This window comes from Temnothorax longispinosus, chromosome 11 (assembly GCF_030848805.1).
Source record: "Temnothorax longispinosus isolate EJ_2023e chromosome 11, Tlon_JGU_v1, whole genome shotgun sequence".
Taxonomy (NCBI): domain Eukaryota; kingdom Metazoa; phylum Arthropoda; class Insecta; order Hymenoptera; family Formicidae; genus Temnothorax; species Temnothorax longispinosus.
This window is the reverse complement of record NC_092368.1, coordinates 6,971,965-6,996,655: the sequence shown is the minus strand read 5'-3', so window position 1 is coordinate 6,996,655 and position 24,691 is coordinate 6,971,965. Positions and strand designations below refer to the sequence as shown.

General features: G+C 34.1%; 1 protein-coding gene across 15 annotated transcripts in view; it reads right to left on the bottom strand.

The window, feature by feature from the left end:
* Window positions 1–24,691, bottom strand: part of Pnut (septin 7-like protein pnut) — a 79,357-nt gene that overhangs the window by 19,229 nt on the left and 35,437 nt on the right. The window contains exon 1 of one of the 15 annotated variants that reach the window (XM_071793491.1): window positions 142–425. The exons of the other annotated variants lie outside the window; for them this stretch is intronic. Coding sequence (XP_071649592.1) covers window positions 142–360 — 219 coding nt within the window. The 5' untranslated portion in view covers window positions 361–425. Of the gene's footprint in view, window positions 1–141; window positions 426–24,691 lie in introns of those variants that run through there. 15 annotated transcript variants of the gene reach the window in all.

The following is a 24,691-nucleotide window of genomic DNA, read 5'->3' as shown; positions in this document are numbered from 1 at the left end:
ATTATATTGCTCGGTGCGGCCGAGCAGTGATTATAGTCACTGTCCACATGCTGCTCACTGCGGCCGAGCAACTTGAAATGTTAACTTGAAATGTTTCTGTTGATAAATTTTTTAAATGTTTTTGTTATTGAGTGTTATTACGTAATAATTGAAAGCGTTGAATGTCGAGTGCCTAGCTCTCTCGGCCGAATCACGTATATCGGCAGATCGACCTGATCGACGCTTCGGCCACTGGAGAGCCGTTCGCGTTCCGGTCGCTGCCGAAAGAATTAACTGTTTTACATAATTTCGAGAGAGAGATATACGTATTTTTTTTAAGAGTATAATACAAGCTATATTAATGTTTATGGCACTATACATTTCGATCGCTTTAATCGGGATTTTTATTCACTTATTCCTATTTTATTCGGCTTGAAACCAAAGGTAGGTCTCATATTTTAACAATCTAATATTAATAACAATAACATTGTTATTGTTATTTACAACACAACAAAAAATTACTTTTTTTCGAGCACAAGAACGAAACTAGTCGTTTCCGGTAGTTTCTTGGATGCTGAATACGATCCTGTTTGTCAAATTGCTTCTCCTTCTTCTTTTTGGTTAAGATGATTCCCAATCCCTCACGGGATCAATATGTCACGTTCTTGCCAAATTGCTCTATTACATCACAATATTGAGGCAGTTAAAATTGCAAAAATGGGCTATCTTATAACTATACAATATGTGACGTGTTGGAGAAGTTTAATTGTAATTAAAATTAAATATGTTGTTGGGATTTTCAGCTCTTAAGGTAGTTCTTTTGTCCTTATACTAGAGAAAATCGACTTTCTATAGATTTTCTTAAAACTGTGAATATACGTTAATTTAGGTGTGCTTTATGCGTGGTATAAATTTCAGTACCTCTTCCGGTATTAAAATCAAGATACTGAGCCTCAAAGTTTCAACTTTTACTAATGAAAAGGTTTTCCAGGCCAAACGGTAAGAGGTACGAGGTTAACCAAAAGGACCAAAGTTGCTCCTCTCGTCGAGTTCTATAAGGAAAAAATGTCAAAATTAAAAAAATTAAATTTAAAAATTTTTTTTGGTAAAAATTGAGACTTTGAGGCTCAGTATCTCGATTTTTTATACCGGAGGAGGTACTGAAATTTATACCACGCATAAGCCACACCTAAATTAACATATATTCACAGTTTCAAGAAAATCTATAGAAAATCGATTTTCTCTAGTATAAGGACAAGAGAACCACCTTAACACGAATTTGTTGTGTCGATTATGGTTAAAAAGATGTTGATGATTAACATAGAGTCTATTGCGTCAAAGTTGCGACCATTAAGAATCTACAAAATATTTTTAAATTATGTTATTCAATCTTAAGAATTTTTCAGGTCGTTGAAAATTAATCTGATGTCAAAGATGATAAATAAAAAATGGCAGAGCCAATATGGCAAATATCAAAATTAATGTTCAAATTTTTACTTTTGATACCCGCCATATTGACATAATAGCCCATTTTTGCAATTTTAACTGCAAAGAACCTTTATTAAAGGGCCATAAACACACACATTTGACTTCTATATGCATTTATAGAAGATGTTGATAGAAATAACAATAATATAGTCTCAAGTCTCAAAAACGTGAAAAAGATACTTTCTGGGGCGTAAATTTCGCATATTGTAATATTAGCTAATTGGCACTGAAAACTTTACACTATTTAACTTAAATATTATAATATCACTAGATTAGTAGATTTACATAAAATAATGTATTTTATAATATTACCCAGACTTCTCTTTGCGCCCAGGGTACTTTCCCGTAGTGATGGCGGTAAACAAACTTATTGGTTTGTTCGGCTAAATAAGTCGACTGCTTGCGGCCAGTTCGGGGAAAAAAAGGACACTCAAACGCAAGAATCAAGCTGCCATCAGTGCATGTGAAAGATATAAAAATATCATTTTGTGACAGTTATGACGGTGAGTAATAAATAGGTATTAAGACTGGTAATTGAACCGGTAACGCCCACCTAAACTTATTTTTCTAATGATGTAGGTACACAACAATACCTACAAAATGGCATATAATTCAATGTTGTGCGCCAATGGCCTATTTTGGCAAAGTTTTTTCTTAAAATTGTGACGTGATAGAGTAATTTTGTAAACGGGATCGTATTCAGCGCATTCCAAAACAGGAGCATAATTTTAAAAAAGTGTGTAAATTAGAAACTTGCACATTGCTTCTTCATCATTACAGATCGCTACCATTGCTCTTATTTTATTTCGCTCACAAAGCTCCTCTTATGAGGAAGCTTGTATTTTATTTGATGCATAATTATTAGTATTTATATTAGTTTGGCTTCCTCATAGAGGGAGCTTTATGAGCAAAATAAAATAGAAGCAATGGTAGCGATCTGTAATGATGAGGAAACAAGTTCCTAATTTGCACATTTTTTTAAATTTTAAATTTAACCTTTTTATGAATTGATAGAGAGTCAGCTTAGTCCAAGTGGGGTTTTACAATCGATGCAATGTCAAATCGATGTTGACTTTGGGAGTTCAAGCTGTATGGTCCATATATGGACTTCGCATACGGACCTTTGATTGCGTATATAAAGCTGGGTTTAATCAACCAAATCTGAAAGAATTATATGTATATAAAATAGTCATAATATATATGAAAGTCGGGTGCTAAGTTCACATAGGTATGAAATAGGGGTAGAAAAGACTGAAGAATATAAATAATAGAATTATAAATAGCCCGATATCTCAAAATTGGCGGAAGTTAGAACAACCACGGACATTTTTCAAAAAAACGGGAAGAAAAGAGGCTATAAGGGTCAAACGCGGTTCTTCTTGCGTAATGTCTCATTTATTCATCTTCTTGGATATAACTTCAAACGTTTCGGCTCAATTTCGAGCCATCCTCAGCGATAACAATGGTTAGCCCACGTTCTCCAAACTAAATAGCAAGCTCGTCGACTCGTGTTATTTGTACCAAATGATCCTTATCTATAAGATTTTGATGTATAAAATCAAAACTTAATTAACCCGAGACAGTGATTAACTTACCAAATGGCCAAAGAGAACGTGGGAATTAATAAATAATCGAAGTGACTTGTCGGTAGCATCGACATTTTAAAAACGACGGACGGAATAAAAACATTTAACGTAACGTAGTCAGAATTCGAATGTATACATAGATAGTTGTGTCGATGATAAAAGTATTATTGTGATAAAATTCAAAATACCAATGAGAGCACGAGAGCTCGACGCGTCATAACAATTGTACAGCCAATAAGGACATCAATCGTAGGCATGGTTTACAATTTATTTAAAATAGTCATGTATGCGTGATGTAAAAAATCGGTGTCATTTTGCAAATTAATACTATTTTCCTGTAGTTTTATGTGAATCATTTCAGAAATTAGTCTCCTGGATAAATATTTCTCTTTGTCTAGGATTTCCACATTCTCCCAGTCAAAATCGTGATCTAGATTCTGCCTGTGTTCAGTGAAGACAGATTGTGTCGAGGTAATTCTATTAATGTGGCTCCGATGTTCAGAAATTCGAGTTTTTAATTGCCTTTTAGTTTGGCCTACGTATGACGCGTCACATTCTCTACAGGAAATTTTGTAAACCACATTTTTATTCGATTGAGCTGGGAGGACATCCTTTTGTACTTTAATAAATTTTTTAAGTTTGTTTAGGCTGAAGAAAGACAATCTGACATTAAGATCCCTGACAACTCTTGTAAAATCATCGGAGATCCCCTCAACGTATGGAACCGTAAACCATTTACGCCGTTCTTCATCGCAAATGGTTAGAGATTCATCCTGTCTGCGAGTGCGTCTGTTAAGTAACGCTTTAATTCTCATGTTGATAGTATCAAAAATAAATGTCAAAGGATAGTCGTTCTTCAGGAGAGTATCAATTATAAACTTAACGTTCTTACAATGATATTTAGGGTGGGAAAGTAAGAAGGCCCTATCAACCATGCCTATAATCGTGCCTCTTTTTTGTGAGATTGGGTGCTGCGACAAAAAATTAAGATACCTGCCTGAAAAAGAAGGTTTGTGAAACCAGTCAAATTCTAAAATGTTCTCATTCTTAATAATAGTCAAGTCTAAAAAATTAAGTCTATCACCACCAACTTCCATAGTAAATTGAAGTCTCGGATGGTAAGCATTAAATAATTGTAAAATGTTGTCAAGAAAATAAAAAGGTACTGCAAAAGCTATATCATCTACGTATCTAAAATAAAAAGGTATAGCGAAAGTGAGTTGTTGCAACACCCAGATCTCCAGATCTTCCATAACCATGTCAGCAGCGATGGGAGAGAACGGCGAACCCATTGGAGAACCAAATTTCTGTTTATAAATCTTATTGTTGAAACGAAAATATGTTGAATCTAAAATGAGTTCAACGGCTTTGATAAAGTCCTTCTTTGTAATGTTACAGTTTCTCGCAATGTGTGACCATCTCTTAGCAATACTTTCTAAGACTAAGTTAGTGGGGATGTTCGTAAAAAGTGAGATCACATCCAGAGAAACTAGTACGTAATCTGTATCCACAAAGGTTCCTTTTAATTTATTAGCAAGTACAAAACTGTTGTCAATGTGGCTGTCCGGTATTTTTCAAAAAATTTAAAATTTTATACCTAAAGAAAGAACCCTTTTACCGATCATCGTCAAAATCAATACTAACTTTCCTTTAAGAACGTTCATCGGTTAATCGATTTTCTATGTATTTGCTTGAACTTTGGACTATATGCTCGTAATAGTGTTATCTATACACCTCCTCAATTGTAAGAACCGTGCCGATACCAAAGTCGAGATATTCAATATCGAAGTTACGAATTTTATATATGTAAGGTATAGGCAAAGTGCGTGTTTTAAGGGATATTATAATTTATTACGGCAGAAATTGTGTGTGTGGTTATGTATTTTGCTAAAAAACTAATATAGGGTAGAGTGGGGTCAAAAGTAACGCGGGGCGAAAGTAACAACTCAAATATCTATTATATATAGTTATAGGCATAGATGCGCATGCGGATGCGACTATATTCTTTAGTCTTTTCTACTCCTATTTCATATATAGTTCTTTAACATTTGGTTGATTAGTTTTTGAGTTATAGATAAATGTGTACACACATACACGCGCGCGCACACACACGCATGCACGCACGCACGCACGCACGCGCACGCACGCACGCGCACGCACGCACGCGCACACGCCGCACACACACACACGGACATTTTTTAAATGCATTTTTTCAACGTTTTAGAACATTCAGAACACATCCCTTATAGAAATTTAATACTGTAAGTGATTATTTGGCTAGTAATTAATTACTTATTTTGAGTATTAAAATCATTAAAAACAGTACTTTTAATACTCGAAATAAGTAATTATAATCACTAGCCAAATAATCACTTACAGTATTAAATTTCTGTAAGGGATTGGCATCAAAAACTAAAAAAATATTTTTTTTCGACCTTTTCTATTCCTATTTCATATGTAATTCTTTAAGATTTGGTTGATTAGACCTAGCTTTATACGCGATCGAAGGTTCATACACGAGATTTACGAAAACAAAGCATCCTCTATGAGAAAGCAAAACTACCAGAAACAACTAGTTTTTTGTGCATTTTTTTTGTTAAACAGTGTAATAGTAATAATAATAATAATTTAATAATATAGTAATAATAATAATAATAATAATGTGCGTTTTCCGTTCAATTAACTTAAATTAAGAAGTGAAATTATGGCTCCGTGTGTTATCCTAGTTTTCATTTCCGATTCGATTGAAGGCGAACGAAGATGAGACGCATTTGCGTTTCACGATTTCAAGACTCGCTGCTTCGCGGAAAAGGCCGACATTGTTCCGTGATACGGCTGCCAGCAAATCCATCGGCTATTCCGCGTGTTACTTTGACTGTAAAGTGCTTCGTACTTCGTAAATGCGCGAAAGAGCACTGTGAGGCGATAACATCGCATCGCCACGCCGCCGCGCCGTGGAGAAGCGATCGATATTGTATGCCCGCCAACGACGATAGTGGCTTCCGCTACCGCAGTCTTATACACTTCCGGCCGGAAGTGACCGGAGTGTTAAACATCGACCGTTATTCGAAGGACAGCAAAATTTCGTTGACCAGCGGCGACCAGGAAGAGAACGATCTTTCCTTCATGGACTGCCTTTGAGGAAGATTGTGTTCTCGAGAATATGAGAAAAGAAATTTACTCATCCACTGAATTACAGCTTACGTTTTGTTATTAACTCTTTGTTGCATAGTGTCCCTACTTGAAGACCTATTTTTTCGCAATTTTTCGTATTTTATAATAATATTATTTTAATTATATAATAATAATATTTTTACGTATTTCATAATTGACTTGTGTAACATATTTGTCGTATCGTTATGTTTCTAAGACTTGTATGTGTACCTGAACGTAACATAAATATGTAATTATTTTTCCGTCTTTTTGCTTTTGCCACTGATAATTTCTATTACTTTTCACTTTTCAAATACAATTTTATTACAAGCGGAATTTGACACTTATTCCGTAAGAATTTTGAAAAATTATTTATATTTAAAAATAAAAATAATAATCACGCTCGTATAAAAGCTCATATAAAAATTAAAAAGAAAAAGGCCAATGATCGAGCATTCGTAGATGTTAAACCATGTAATTAATTAACATATGTACAAAGAACGGAACGTTTCGACTTCACCGAGTCTTCTTCAGCCGTAGTATAAAATATCATATTCGTCGTAGTTACAAAAATATAAAATTCTTAAACCTATAGAGCCACTTCACCGTTCGAGAGCCTAACGAATACATATTGAGTTTTTGTCGTTGCATCTATGCAGTCAAAACCGGAGATAAATTGTAGTCAGCGAAATTACATAATTAATTCCTCGTTCGGAGGCGAGAATAAATCAGGTCCAGTCCATAAGAAGTGTTGTTTTTGTCAGGTTGTATGGTCAAAGTATAAAAGGATTGTCTGAAAGGAGATCGTGTGTAAATGAATTAATTGTCTTAAGTATGAAATCCGTTAAAACTTACATGTATCTGTCAGGACGTATAATTTGCGATGTAATGCTCTTTCTCGTGTTACGGATGTCGAATGACTGCGCGGTTTGTCGGGACGAACAGAGTTATAAACAAAACAGTGTATACATAAACCAAAAATTAGTTGAAATTCTTGTTATTGGCTAGCTCGTCAAGTACAACACTAAAATATGAGTCATCCAGATAATCTGTGTCTGTATTAGAATTGATCCCGTTTTTTTGTTCTTTGATGTGTAGCATCTCTGATATAAGTCTCTTATAATTTGGTTCAGAATCGAGTATCGCTGTATTGTCCCAATCGAAAGTGTGGTTGAATTTTGTAATGTGCTCGGAAATCACAGAATGCCTCGATGGAACCGTTTTTATGTTATTTTTGTGTTCGTTTAATCTAGTTTTAAATTGTCGCTTTGTCTGTCCTACATAGGAAGCACTGCAATCTTTACACGATATTTTGTAAATTACATTATTGTTCGACTTCCGGGATTTTTGTCTTTTTGTGCCTTAACGAACCTGCCAAGATTATTTAACACTCTATATCCTACCATAAGTTCATCGTTGCTAAGTAAATGGGCGACTTTGTTGGATATGTTTTTTATAAACGGGATGGCAATGAATTTTTTACTCTGTAGTGCGTCGTCGCTATGTTGACTTACTGATTCAATTTCATCTGTGTGTCCAAGTTTATTGTTATGCAGATATTTTAATCTCAGCCTGACCTTCCTAAAGATTAGTTCAAGAGGGTACCCATTATTAAGTAAAATGTTGATGATTATTACTAAATTTTTTGTGTGGTACATGGGGTGAGACAGTAGGATAGCTCTGTCCACTAATTGTAAGCTGAATATAGTACCTATCTTGTGACAATCCGGGTGACCCGAGTAGTAAGAAAGGTATCTACCAAAGGACATTTTCTTTTGATACCAATCTATATATAAAGTATTCTCAATAACGTGCGGAGAGAGATCTAAGAAGTTCAAGCTGCGATCGACCTCATATTCCACAGTAAACTTTAGTCTTTCGTGATAACTATTAAAAATGTTTACGATATCCTGTATTTTATCAGAGGGTGCTGCCATTATTATGTCATCAACATAGCGACGATAAAAAGTCAATGTTAATCCAATCAATCTCAGTGACGTTTTCTCTAGATCTTGCATCACAACGTCAGCAACGATCGGAGATAATGGCGAGCCCATTGGTGCACCATAGGTTTGCCTGCATATCACGTTATTAAAAGTGAAAAATGTGGACGTTAAAACAAACTCGAGAGCTAGTAAAAATTCTTTTTTCGGTATTTTTTTTATTTTACTTATGTGATGCCAACGGTTGCTAACCCCTTTGATTGCAAGATCCAGAGGAATGTTGGTGAACAAAGACGTTACATCTAATGAGACCAGGACATCCAAATTAGAGATTTTTTTGTTGGAAAGTTCCCTGTACAGATCGAAACTGTTATCTACGTGACCAATTGCATGGGGAATGCCTTCCGAGATTATACCATGCAGATATCTTGCGAAGGCCTATAAGACTGTGTTTACAGATGAGACTATAATTCTAAAAGGGTGATTCTCTTTATGAATCTTCGGGAGACCATAGACTTTAGGTAGGAGGGAATCGCTAGACCGGAGTTTATACAAATCTTGTTTAGAAATGTAATCCTTCTAATGCCATATCTTTAATAAGTTGTTCAGTTTATTTTCTATTTGTTTGGCCGGATTCTTGGTGACCACCGTGTACGTATTGGTATCATTTAATATGTTTTCAATTTCCTGTACATAAATGTTTTTATTTAAAGCTACTGTAACATTACCTTTGTCACTCCTTGTGAAAATGATATCGTCATTTTCAGTACAGAACAACATTTCCGTTGAGTCGTTTTTTGCATTGAAAATAATTTATTGCTGATTGTATCGCTACTCGGATTCGTATGTAAGAAATTATGGAATTGCGGGATGACAAGATTGCGTATTTTAGAAAGATTTTTTATGTTGTGGTGTCTAGTATTGCCTTCGATGTCCTTGATAAATTCATGGATAGCTTTCTTTTTATTATGGTTCAACGGCAGGCAGAACTTGCCTCCAAGTTGTAATAGGTTTGTGACCTCAGAAAGAATTTCCTTGTTAGACAAATTAGTGAACCATTTGTCGTTCGTGTTATCTAACAGATTATTATAGATTATAAATTTATTCGGATCGACATACGTTTCAATAATGGACTCATTCAATTTTATGGCTGTAATGTTATTTGTGAACCGTATATTCCCTGGGTTAGAGTTATCAAGGATACAACAATATTTAATTGGATTGATTTTCTTATATTTGTTTCGAAAGGTTATATCTAGTAGCCACTCAAATTTCTTTTTGTTGGATAAGTGTAATCTATGTTGAAAATTCATAAAGGGAGAACTATGGTGTTTTGTGATCTCGTTCCATACATGCCATATTTATATTAAATTTATATTTGCGGTAGGGGAGACCGGGGCTAGTTGTCACACTTTTCAAATACTAATTTTAAAAAAATGTTAGCAATATTTTATAATATCGTATACTACTTTATAATGTACCTACATCCTTTAGGTGTAAGAAAAAAAAATTAGATGTATATATTTATACACAAAAAAGTTATTTAATTGTAAGCAAAACCGCGCAAATGTGACAACTTACCCCATACCCGGGGTTGGTTGTCACATAACTCTGGATTGATTGTCATGTATCTTTCATGTAAAAGAAACATACAACAATAGTTCTTGTTTTAATATTTTATTAAAGTTAGTGTCAGTTTTTGGTAAATTTAACTTAATAATATATTGCAGCATGAATTAAACAAAAACTTAATAATTTTCATAAACTTTGTAATATAATTCTTATAAACTTAGAGTAAATGAAAGAATAATAATTCTCATATAAACTTTGTGATATTTTCATAAACTTTGAGTAAATAAAAGAATAATAACACAGCCCCACAAAAAAAATGAAATTTCTGTCCGGCGGACCGGACTAGTCAATTCTTACGTATTTTGGGTCGCTGAATCCAAATCCGAGGTCAGAATTCAAAAGTTGGTTCGTTTTTTTTTCTAATCTCAAAAAACATTCAAATGAAGCTGCGTCAAGTTCAGTGTGTGTGTGAGTGACGTAATCAGACCAATCGCAGGTATTAGGTTGAAAACCCTAAAAAGGCGAAATTTCTGGGTGAGATACGTATCTATAACGCCGGAATAAATCCGTTGCCCACCGTCACCACGTGGAGGTACCCTAGTTGCAGAAGGATCAAGTCATGGATATACTTTGACTCTATTGTGGTCTTGGACATCAAATATATATATAATAGATTTGTACTTTCTCAGAGTCATGTGGGAAAAACTGCATTTTCAGTGTGATTATGTTATGATCTGACGTCAGATTCGTATTCAGCGACCCCGAAAACCCTCGAGTAACAAATTTTAGGTGAATCTGGTCAATTTTCAAAAACTCATCGGATATACTGGATCTGCCATTTTGAATTTTGAAAAACTGACATCAGATTCGTACTCAGCGACCACAAAAACCCCCGAGTACTAAGTTTCAAGCAAATCGGATCAATTTAAAGAAACATCCGCCATATTAGATCTGCCATTTTTTTTATTAAAAAATCTAGTCAATTGTTATGTAATTCAAGCTTTTAAATCCGAATCCACGGTCAGAATTTCGAAGCTAGCTCGCGCTTTTTCATTACGGCTCAAAATGTACTAAAAAAGTATGTTTTTTTGAGATTAGAAAAAAAAAACGAACCAACTTTTGAATTCTGACCTCGGATTCGGATTCAGCGACCCAAAATACGTAAGAAATGACTAGTCCGGTCCGCCGGACAAAAATTTCTTTTTTTTTTGTGAGGCTGTGTAATTCTCATAAACATTATATTTATAAACTATGTTGCAATGACGGTTAACTAAATACAGGAAAAATTATCTAAAACTATAATATTTCTTATGACCAAAAAGAAATTACGACTAGTAATTTCAAAAACCAACAGAACAATAAAAATAGAGGCAAGAAAAATTTACTCACGACCTCCAATTTTTAAAAAGTGCTTGTAAATATCACATGCGATGTTTTTGAAACGAGCTATTTCGTACACCTGACTAACACGATAAGAGCAACTTACACTATAAAGAAGAATATTCCACTCAATCTATTAGGTGAGATATAAGGTTTGTGACAACTTACCCGTGTGACTTCTAGTCCCTGGTCTCCCCTACCTATATATGTAGGTATTTTTTATTTATTTATATTAGACTTTTTCGTTAAAAAGTAGCAAAAATTTCTTCAATATTAGATTCGCTATTTTGTATTATTAAATTTTAGCAACAGATTTATAATAAAAGTCTAAAAAACTCATACATATAAAATTTTATACGTAGGTAAATAAGCCACAGTTTATCCTTTTTCAATTTGGCTGCCATATTGAATCTGCCATTTTGATTTATTAAATTTCAATTTCAGATTTGCAATTAGCAATCCCAAAAATCTCCGTATACTAATAACCTTTTTCAAAAAAGATAAAAAAAGCGCCAAGTACACGCAATGTATTTTGTAAATTCAAAAATCCAACCTAAGCAGTAGCTTTTTCTCCTTAACAAAATTATATCATTACAAAATTACATTACCTATAGCTTAACCTAAGTAATATGTATAAATCCAAAAATCTAACCTAAGTGGTAGTAGCTTTAATTTCTCCCTTAACAAAATTATTATATCACAAAATTATGTTACCTAACTCAACTCAAGTGACATGTATTTCAAAAAAAGATGTGAAATCTTTAAATTGCGCCAATTGCAAAGAGAATATATATACCTATTGCTTTGAAAAATAATTGTTGTGCAACTACTTTTAACAAATAAAACCCAAGTGGTACATATCTTTGTGTTTCCATTCAAGGGTCCTATCCTAACCCAAGTGGTAATAGCTTCTTAATTCTCCTTAACAAAATTATAATACTCCAAAGAATCACTTTAATAACAAAGAATTAAAGGTAACAGTACAAAATAAAAATATTTAATTAAAATAAAATAAATAAATTTTTTTGTAAAAAAACAGCGCTGCTAGACTTCGAAATTTAAACATTAAAATTTAAACATTATTACTAAAATTTTTGATTTAATAAAAAAATAATAAACATAATTTAAGGAAGAATGTGACGGGAGTAAAAAAGCAGCGTCAAATTTTTTTACGAGAAAAATTTATTTATTTTATTTTAATAAAATATTTTCGTTGATATATCAGATTTTCTAATCTGAATAGTCGACAACTGTAACGATTAATATCTCGCTTCGCGAGGCAAAGACCGCCGCGTTTATCTGTCAGATTCTTTCATTTTGTGCAAAAACGCGTCGATTGAACATAATTTCATCTATATTCGCGTTCAGGCCCGTATTCTAAATAAATACCAATACTTATATATTTCACTATTTGTCACGACGCGGCGACGGTCATGACTGTCACACTCCGTTTCTAGGTTATAACTGACTTACGTTTACGCGAGCGTTACTTCTGTAGTAACTTACAATAATTCACTCGTTTACACAAAATGAATTATCGTAAGTTATCACAAACCCCGTTTACGCGGAGGAATTATCGTAAGTTAGGTACTACAAAAATAATGCTTGCGTAAACATAGTAATGACAGCGCGCTGAACCGGCTGAACGTCTTATCTGCACTGAGCGCAGAACGCACACGTACTACGTTACACGCTGTCACGCACTGCGACAGTGCACTGCGTGGCACTGCACGCAGTGCACGGCCTGCACGAGTATCACTGCCCTCTCGTGTCAAAAAATGGACAGGTACAGACGCCATTTTTGTCCGACGACGACGACGACGACGTTTCTTAAAATACGAAACTCAGCCTAATAGCACCGCTAGCGTCGAAAAAGTGAAAAAGACGCGCAATTAGCGCTGTGGTGCAAAAGTTAAGTGACGTTCTGACGACAATGACGTATCTTAATAAAAATTTACACACTTCGGACTTTGCATCACAAAATCTCCGCTCGTAGAGTACGTAGAGGAAAAATAAAAACACTTTTGTCATATAATTCGACCCCAAGCTATCGATTGAGATTAGATTGAACTTGATCCGTTCAGTCATTTATTGAGACTCAAAATCTCGGGTCCTCATCGCAACTCGTTGCGTCGCGTAAAAGAGTCACAGTCGGTCTCGCTCCGCGCGTACTTGGCGCGAGACACTACTGTGTCTCTTGATTCAGCAAGATATATTCAACAGAAAACTTTATGCAATAAAGGGTTAAAATATCACTTTGGCAAACTTATATATCTACATATTATTATTTAATATACATATTTAGGTAAATGGATAACAAATGCGTAAATAAGTAAATTTTAATATTAATATATAATATTTATATGCTAAAAAAAAAGAATTAATTGCAGATTATAATCAAGAATTTTAAAACAGAAGCATTGAATTAGGCAAATATGTCCTTGTCAAATATCTCTGTCGAGTGTCATTAAATATTTTAGTTGCCTTACGCAATTAGGAAAGGCGATTGGCCGCCTAACTAACGATCGCTTAGCGTTTCGAGATGTAAGGGAACGCTACAGGAAACCACGGTATGCCACGCGTTCCGTTACACTTGGACGCCGACCGTGGAATACGAATGAATCAGATAATCCGAGTGCATGCGCGGCGACTCGTAAACACAGCGTGCGTAAGGTCAAGGCAGAGAAAAGACCGTCGACCGCCTCCGTCGCGTCATTAAGTTCGCGGCGTTTTCGCTAATGATTCTAAATCACCAGTTTAACAGTTCCTCTGCTTTGCTCCACTTTATTTGAATTTTTACCGAGCTTTCGTTAACTGGGATAAAAAATTATATTCTGCACGGTTACCTCCACTCAAAACATACCTACTCTTATTTATTTCGCGCGGATGTGGATCATAAAATAAAACAAACGCTTTGTTTTCACCTAAATATAGAGCTTTATAACTATCACCTCAAGACAGGTAGCGACAGAAATGAATTTTGCAGAAAGGGGTTTTCCTTCCGGACGAAAACATGTTGCTTATATGTTTCTTCTTCTTTAAGAAACCTGGGTTTAACAGGATTATCGCGCCGAATATGAGAAACGTAATCCTGATATGAAATACATTTGAGAAAAGATTCTCGTCCTCTTACTTATTGAGACGCCTCAACCGACGTAATCGTTCCGCCGAGTCAACGTACGAACGATTGCGCTTTAAAAGCATTTCACGCGTGCAGAGAGAAAAAGGGGGCAAGCAAATGGAGTGCAGCGTGCTGTAATTTAAAGCGCTGCAGCTTTGTTGCAGTTGTATGAATCTCGCCGGCGGCTGGAGATTTATCCGTCGCGAATTTAAAGCGAATGATATCTCTGGTGAATCCTTCGGTAACTTTTACCCGTTAAATGTATAATAAATAAAAATAAACTCATATTATAAATTGCAATATGAGTGCTTTGGTTGTTAATCGATAAGATAACAAAACAAAATCGATCACTATCTTTAGACTGGTCTAACATAGGAACGGAATCTGGGAGATCCGTCAGTTTCGTCAGTTTCGTGCGTCTCCATTAAAAATTACACCGAGTGTACTTAACAGGCTCCGGAAAGAAACAATTTCGTTACATCCGTCTCTTTCGAAGAGCCTCACCAACAGTATTATTAATTGTTATTTGCTCTCGAGCTCGCTTTCGTCCAGAGTCAACCGTCGATTTGCGGGTGTTGGACTCACAGGCTGGATTCCAAGAGCCGCTCTATGCATACGTCGCTCGTAGTTATTATTTTTTCGCCGTCATCGAGAAACGATGACATAGTGCACTGTAACTCCCCTTCTGGGAGGGTGTAACGACCAGTTTATATTGCTTGGCGTTACCTCTCTCGCGTATCTAAAGCGACTCTGGGAACCGATGAGGGACTGTGTGCAACACCAGAAAACCGGTCCACCGCGCGCGATGTAGCATCATTCCGTAAAGCTCGCGGCTGTTACGAGCCTTCTTCCGCAGAACAACCGTGTCTTTCGGAAAGAACACGGAAAAAAAAGAAAAAGGAGAAATATAACGATGACCCAATTCCGCGTCGAGTACACTCGAAGATATTCATCGGCGAAAGATGTAAAGAACTCGCAGAGAAGAGAGCTTTAACTGTACGCTGAGAGAAAAATGTATAATATTTGAAACTATAAAGATATAGTATAATAATTATGGTTATAGGAATATTATTTTTATAGTAAGTGTTACCATAATGTTGTTGATAATTACAATATAGGGATAGTATAACTGACCCATGTAAAATTTTTACCAAAAATTATAATCATTTGAAGTAGAAACATAGTGAGGTTGCAAATATGGAATGATAAGAAAAATGAACCATTTTATATAGTCAATACAATTAGAATATTTAACAAATATTGGTATAGGCTCATAGAGTGCTTTACTATACACATGTAATAATAACAAAGGAAATAATTAATGACACAACTATCTCTATTAAACAATTTGTGTATAACTATATGGATGTGTAAAGTTAGGCGAGTGTAGGCGTTTACACGACACGAGGCGGACCGACAGTGTATAAGCGGGGCTAGACCTCACGGGGAAAGTGTCAAAAAGCTCTTTAAAATGTGTCAATATATTAAAAAATTCAAAGGTTATTATCATATTTTAAAAATATTAATGTAGAACGAATCGCGTGTACTTGGCGCGAGACACTACCGTGTCTCTTGATGTAGAACAATTGTATTTTAGTTTTATTTGTTTATATGAGCAAATTAATGAGCAAGCATTTCTAGACATACCTGATTCTATGATAAAGGAAATGATACCCTTAGTTAGACATTTTTCTTTCCTTATATCAGCAATATCGAAAAATATTGCTTCAAAGTAGAAATCAGACATCGGTTGCTAACAACTCAATATTGGTAAGCTAACGTGATTTATAATTTTATTTGTTTTAATTACTATGTGTTTTATGTGCAATAAAAATTAAGAAATTATATATACAAGTGTATATTTTAAAATTCCACAGTGAAACAATTACAATATTTTATTTTAATAAAAAGTATATTTAATATTTAGAAGTAAAGTATAATTTTCATCTTTTTTTGTTTAGAATGGCATATAAAATTGAAATATCTGTTATTCTTAACTTCTTTTCTATTCAAATTGTAAAGTTCATTTAATGTGAATATTACTGCCTTAGGATATTATGAATATAAGTGAATCAGACGATAATCTTAGCGTAGTGTTACCACATTGAAGTGAATCCGAGGACATAGCATAGTGTTATCATATACAAGTGAACCTGATAATACTAGTATAGCTAGTAGTTCGTCGATAGACACATGTTTTTATCGTGGGAAGGTATGCATTATCTATATTATAATTTCGTAATGGCATGTATACCTTTTCATGCTTACTTTCTTGACTAATTAAGTTTATGTCCCTCTCAGAACTATTTTCTTTTCGTAGTTTTTGTTTGATTTTTTAAATCATAACTCTCTCTTATAAAATGTAGAAAAGAACAAATCACACACAATTTACTTACTTTGTTGAAATTGTAATTGCCCGTTTAATAATAATAATACAAACCTGCACCATTAAATATGATAGTACTAAGCAATTATACAGTTCCGTTTCATTTCATATTTTTTAGAATCTAAGAGAATTACTCTCAGAATTAGTCGCCGGTAAAAAATTATTGACACAAACACGATTAACTCCATCAGATCACAATAAATTATGTCAGATAATTATTCAAAAGCTTCTTAGCAAATCTATGAAGTATGTATAAATGTATTTAGTTATAGGAAAGACCAGGGCAAAGTCGTCACCGGGGCGGAGTCATCATTGCAATTATCTCGAAATCTGTACGTTGTGTGAACTCGCCATTATTAATACTATAAACGCGGCTTATGGTGCCCACGCGGCCACGTGACCAACTTTTTTTTTTTGTAGTTGTTAACCCCGGTTGGGGTTATTAACGCCTTCAGCCCCGCCTTTGGGCTATATAGCGTAGTTTGGTCTTGATCCGTGATTTTCTTCAACCCTGTATAATCCCTTTTTTTCCTCGTACAATCTTTTCTCCTTGGTCTACGATGATCCCCTATGCTTTCTTCCACCTTATAAATTTCTTTTTTATCTCGCACTTTTAAATATTCCTTTTTTTCCTCGTACAATTTTTTCTCTTTGGACTATGATCCCTTATGTAAAATCCCTTATCATCTCGCACACTGGAAGACACTCTTGAGACAATCAAGAGAGGGGAGGATTGGGCAAGGACCCTCTCTTGATTATGTATATGACTGTGCGTATGTGTAACTGTGTGTGTATGTCCGCGGTGTACTGAACTCGGTATGCCGTGGGTGCGTTGGGCCCAAGGAATTGCGCGGATCAATTCCCCCTGCGGCCCCACGTGACCAACGGAGTTTACTGAGGTTATGTGCCATGTTGTGATTCTTATCGAAGCAAACGTGTTTGCGGAGGTCGAAAGTAAAATTTTTTGCGCGTCGAAAATTTTTAATATTTTAAATATTATTGTGTCTCCGAATCTCAAAGTGATTCTAAAGAGTAATGCATGCTGAACACGAAAATCCAGTGAAGTTTTTTTATTTTCATTAATTTCTAATATTTTATGAGCGACCAAACTTGAAACTTGTGTCTGGGGCGAAGTCGTCACCAAGCCATATCATGGAGGCTTCCGGTGAAAATAAAAGTCAAAGAAGCAGCAGTGGTCGGATTCCGGCAAGAACTTGGATAATATGTGCTGTGTGTGCTCAGAGATGACAGAATAGAGCTGACGAAAAACGTGCGAGCGTAGGGCACATAAGTGTGTGCGTTTTTTTTGTAATTTCCGCCATCGTGTTTTTAATTAATGTTACCATTTTTTTATTAAAAAATAATTAATAAAATGTATCCTATAATTTTTCATGATCGGAATTATGAATTTTCATTTAAAATTCAGTCCGAGAATGAAGTGACGACTCCGCCTCGGCAATTTTGACATTTCAATTTTTGCACCTTTGTCGTTTTCACTCTATACCAGTTGAACAAAGCGACCAAGTAGACCAAAAATGTCCGTATAAATTTTGTAGCCAAGGGTTCACTCTTTATTACGATATACTATCACGTTTTACTAAAATTATTTGTTTTGTTGTTAAAAATCGACACCGAAAAAATAATGACGACTTCGCCCCGGTATCCCCTACAGCTTCGAAATTTAAAGTGCTTTGTACTTATTTATTTCATTCTATTTTTTATTATAAAATAAAGACTAAAAAATTTCAAAAATGGGCTCAGAAATTGTTAGCCTTTTTAAATACGAAAAAGCATCTATATCTATATTTCGTTCCAAAAAATGAAACTCAATTGAAACGTCTTGCTAACGGAAAACTTTGGCACAAGTATAATAATTTTAAGAAGTTAGTTTAGAAAACACAAAGAAGTGTGTAAAAAAGAAAATATTGAAATCCTGAGAACAATGACAATGCCTGTAGAGAAGCAGATTACATTACGTGCCATTCAACCGGAAGATAAAAATCTTGAAAATTTGTGGAAAGAAACATTTACTGGAAGAAACAGAGGAACTTCGTTTACAAATTATTATAAAGATTCCATATTAAAAACTGCGATCGGTGCTTAACTTGTAATGTTGTAATAGTACATGACATTTTAACGTTCTATAAACTCAGGTTAAAAATGCGTTATAATGTAAATGTCAATGGTTACAGTTTTACACACACACACACGCACACACACACACACACACACACACACACACACGCGCGCGCGCGCACGCACGCACACGCACGCACGCACGCACGCACGCACGCACACGCGCACGCACACACGCACACGCACACACACGCACACACACGCGCGCGCACACACACACACACACACACACACACACACACACACACACACACAGAGAGATTGATTTTCAAATAAAAACAGGACCAGATACGTTTATTTTCCAAAAAAAGTAACCTGAAATCGCTTCGTACATACTACTTCTCGTTGAGAAAACAGAAGTATGTCCATCATTGTGTAAAGTGGCAAATGGTCTATACATAAATAATTTTTTGAATGTCATAGTTAACTTTTTTTGTACAAAACATCCTATTACAACATTCTCGAAGTCGCGTCTCAATCTGAGAGTATATGAAAATAGGAGAAGAAACTCGGCATTATTTATACATATATTATTTGCAGATGTAGGGTAGAGTGGGGTAGGTTGAGACATGGGGCAGGTTAAGATATCTATCGATATCTCGAAAAGGGTGATTGCCAGCGGATCGACATCAATGCTGATAGATAGGGGCTATTGTCCGCAATACTTTTCATACTCACATTGACGTTCGTGACCGGGCATAGCGGCGCGAAAAATCTTTCAATTTTTAAAACCATTAAAAGATAAGTAAAATTTATGTCTTGCATGTCATGCCTTTAACATTGGTCATAATTCTTATCATTTCGGTGAAAATTTAAATTTTATTTAAAAGGCAGGATATTTCTGCATATTTTAGGCCTTGGAGATCCGCACTTAAGTACAGGTTACAGCGGTATTGAATAATTTTATAAATTTTTGTATAATGGGTTGAGACGAATTTTCGTGGGGCAGGTTGCGACACCGTAATTTTTTTCCTGTCATATATTAAGTAATTTAACATTGTTTTTTTATGGTTTAAGGTTATTAATGTAATCATTACATCCTCTTATAGGAATCATGCCATCAGCCTTACTGTTTGCTATAGTCAATGTCAAAGTCAAGGAAACATAACTTAACAAGAAAATCCACGGGTGTCCCCCTCAGATTTTGATGAGCTCCTAGAATGTTGTTTTCTAGATGAAAATAAGGGACACATATTTTTTTATACGCGCCTATACGCGTGTTTAGGAGGTGAAACACTCCTTTGAAAAAATCGGCTTTTCTCTTTCGGGCTGAATATTTCCGAAATTATAAAAAATGGAAAAAAAATTTTTAAACAAAAGTTGAATGATTTAAAGAGTACTTTAAAACAATGACAAAAAAATTTTTTTTAAATTTTTATTTTTTAATAAAAATAAAAAAAATTAAAATTAAAAAAAAAAAATAATCTTGTCATTATTCTAAAGTGTTCTTTAAACCATTTAATTTTTGTTTAAAAATTTTTTTCTATCTTTTATAGTTTTGGAGGTATTCGGCTCGAAAAAGAAAAACCAATTTTCTTCAAAGGAGTGTTTCATTTCATCCCCCAAACACACGTATGGGCACGTATAAAAAAATACGTGTCTCTTATTTTCATCTAGACTAGAGAAGAACATACTAAAAACTCATCAAAATCTGGAGGGACACTTCCGTGTAAGTTTCCTTTTTAGCACATTATAAGTAAGTCATTGTCTCGTAAACGTGTCAAATAACTATTACATCACTGTCTATCTAGTTTAGGTGCATATTAATGCATAAAGTTATGGCGGTGCTATAAAATAAGAGAAGTAAAAACAATATTTTTTTAATGATATTTTATTATTTTTTATGAATATTTAGGTTGGCTTCTTTGTATAATTTTTTTTGTTCTGAATAAAGATAGTTATATGTTCAAAAAATGGTGTTTAAGTCATTATTATAGGTTAAGGCACATTGAGACAAATGCAGGAGTTTGGAAGATAATTAATCACACTCGAATGGTTTAACTTATTAAAAATTAAAAATTACTTTCATGTACACAAAGGGTCTCTCTATCTATAGATACCCCGATCTTTAATTTACCTCTCTTAGTTCAGGAAATATGAGTCCAAACAAAAAATCCGTCTCAAACCTGTCCCACCATACCCTACCTGTTGAAACATTAAGCCTTCTCATATTACCTTATTTATTAACATCAAGTAATGTGAAAACAGGCAATAAGAAGAGGTGGAAACCGTCCAAAATAGAAATTGCTAAGTTTTATTTTTCGAGTTTCTGTAAGCAATTTTTTACATGTCTTTGGAAAATCAAGTCATTCGCAAAACATATTTATAATTAGATTATTTTTTCAGATTATAGCAGAATATAGCAGACTTGGAACCTAAACTCCATAAACAAAAACAAAAACTTGAAGCTTATAGATTGACACTTCAGCCAATAGTTGCAGGTGGTTCCATTTTAAACTTTACATCTTTTTACGTTATTATTAACGATGTTAAGTATACAACAAGTTTGATGAATGCAATCAATTTATGCTTGCAAATCTTCTTTGCGCTAGATGCAACAAATTCTGAAATAGTGTGGTATTTTTGACAACAATATGTTTATGGCATTACTAACAAAAAATATCATCAAAATTTTACTTCTGTTGATGCCACTTGGCACGAAGCAGAACAACTTGTGCTTACTCGTAGGTAAGTCATGTCAATAATAATTTATAGCAGTGCTAACTCGTTTATGGAAGTGTAATAAGCATTCCAAAAGATGATAAAATGCGAATATTGTCTGAAAATAAAACTTTTCTGAACAAGTATTTAAAACTACATACACGTTTTGAGCATAGTACAAGTATTGCTTGTGTAAAATATACTTGTAATTTCAAGGATTGTAATCGTTGTTATTCTAATTATAAAGCTATTTATCAATATAAAAAGCGTTGCAAACATTTCAAAACAGCAATATCTGATTCTGATATTTCCAAAAACGCAATGTAAATGTATCAATAACTGGCCACTTAACGATACAAGGAAAATAAATCTTAAAGAGTAATCACAAGTGTCCATAGGCAAATGGCCCCATTTTTTTGCATTCGATTTTGGTCATAAAGTAGGTACCAAACGAAAGGTCTTGTCAATCTGATTACAGATATGTCAGTCTCAGAGTGTACCTATTTACCGTTCCAGAGATATCGGGCTCCAAAAATTCCAAAACCAATAAATAATGCCACTGGCTAGTCAATTGAAAATTATGCGGGAAATAAGCAACAAATCACGTCTTTATTAACTAATTATTAAGATCGATAGCAATATTAGACAGATTTTCAGCAGGAATTGTAAATGGATTGTTGTGACCGTGGGATAGATACCAGATGATGGTCATCAAGTGACTAGAAAGTTATTATTATTTTCTGCTTAAACGAGTAAAAAATACATATAATAAACATCTAAAAAATAAGAAGTTAACTTCACGCTTGAGAACTCATGCGGCGTTGCCAAGTAATTGACGCCTCTCCTCTTCTGTCACTCTGAACTGAGCGAAAAATTCATCAAATCGCGTACTTTACACAAGTATTTCTCGAAAAAGAGTACCGCAAGGGTATTGACACTTAATTGCATATTATTTCTATTTTTATGGAGCATCATATACTAATTTTTCAAAACATGTCGAGTTTTTCCTGTTATTGCAGTATCGTCTCGCAAATCATGTAAACTAGTTTATTGTTCCGCTGCGAGCTTCGTATCGCGAAAATGGTACAGCTGCCGTGTTGCGCGTTGCGCCGCGCCGCCCGGAAAATTAATCACGCGCGTGGGCGAATATGTTTTTTTCCATATTTATTATTTGGGAAACAATGCAACTAGCGTCACTACCGTTGTAGTTCGTTGACAGATATTGATAAAAATATGCGCGGTTCGCGCAATCAAATTACAAATTAATCTCGGCAAACACAACAGCTGGAATTACATTCGCATTTCTATTAAAATTCTATCCATTACTTGTTATTTCATTATCTCATTATTATATATATATATATATATATATATAATTTCATTGAATTTGCATTACACGTAGGCGTTGTTATTTTACGAGCGCGGTTGTTAAACTTGGCTGCACGGTCTTCGGCTCTCTACACAGTTCTCGTATGAAAATTACCACGTCTATAAAATGTTCGTTTATCTTATATACGAAGAATTATAAGACTCGGCGAGCTGCTTGCGAAAATGATCAACTCTATCACGCGAGAACAGAAAAGAACACTTAGGCCCGTATTTATAGTCGTGTTTCTGCTGAAGAACTGTTCCAGAACCAGCATCGAGAAAATTAATCATGCACGTTGGCGAATATATTTTTTTCCATATTAATCGTGACTTATTTGTGATCTAATAAATAGAACTTGACAATCAATTTGATATTCACCATGTCATATTTGCAATCGAGATTTAACTGAGGAGATCAAATAAAGTTTATCTTGAGATATAACCTAAATTTTCTGCAGGTTTTAAGCGGTTTATCGATTCTCGAGAAATCAGGTATTAGTTAAAAAGATTAGGTAATTTTGCTCCTTCATAAAAGTTGCAACTTGTTCCATCATATAGATGTCTACTTGCAATTATTAAAAATCATACAATTATTATAAATGTAAAATTGTGCAAATTAGAAATTTGCACATGGCTTCCTCATAGAGGAAGCTTTAACTTTCGCAAATTTGGAGATATCGTTCTATTTCTAATTTTATTATATTTTTCAGTCTTTTCTACCCCTATTTCATATATAATTCTTTTAAATTCGGTTAATTAGACTTATAGCTTTATATGCGATCAAAATTATGGACCTTTGATCGCGTATAAAGCTGGGTCTAATCAACTAAATCTTAAAAAATTATATATAAAATAGGAGTAGAAAAAATTGAGAAATATAATAAAATTAGAAATAGATCGATATCTCCAAATTTGCGGAAGTTAAAGCATAAACGAACATTTCTATAAAAACTCAAAATTTTATTAAAAAAGAACCGCTTTACCGATCATTGCCAAATTCAATCCCAACCTTCCTTACATGATACTCTATCGATTAAAAAATATAATTCTTTTAAATTCGGTTAATTAGACTTAGCTTTATATGCGATCAAAATTATGGTCCTTTGATCGCGTATAAAGCTGGGTCTAATCAACTAAATCTTAAAAAATTATATATGAAATAGGGGTAGAAAAGACTGAAAAATATAATAAAATTAGAAATAGATCAATATCTCCAAATTTGCGAAAGTTAAAGCATAAACAAACATTTCTGCAAAAATTCAAAATTTTATTAAAAAAGAACCCCTTGATTATTAGCAATTTTTATTAATTCTATTATATTTTTCAGCTTTTTCTATCCCTATTTCATATATAATTCTTTAAAATTTAGTTAATCAGTTCTTGATTTATAGAAATTTTGGTAAATTTGGCTGTTTTTTAAAGAGAAATCGGTTACCCCTTTATTATTAGCAATTTTTATTAATTCTATTATATTTTTCAGTTTTTTCTACCCCCATTTCATATAATTCGTTAAGATTTGGTTGATTAGTTCTGGAGTTATAGAAATTTCGGTAAATTTGGCACATACACACACACATACACACATACACATAGACATTTTTAAAAATTGCAATTTTTCGACGTTTTAGAACATTCTGAACACATTCAGAAAAACAAAAAAAAAATTTTTTTTTACGAAAACAAAGCTTCCTCTATGAGAAAACAAAATGACATTTTTTACGGTATTTTATTTAAATTAAGTAATAATGTTAGTAGACCTCAATAGGGATATTCAAATAAGTTAGAGTTTAACGGTTTGACAGGTTATGTCGGGTTAAAGTCGGGTAAAAAGTTAATTTTTAAACTTTTAACCCAAAGATTAATGTGATAGGTTAATGAGTCACTTATGTATTTTGCATAACCTTAAAGAATAGCGCGC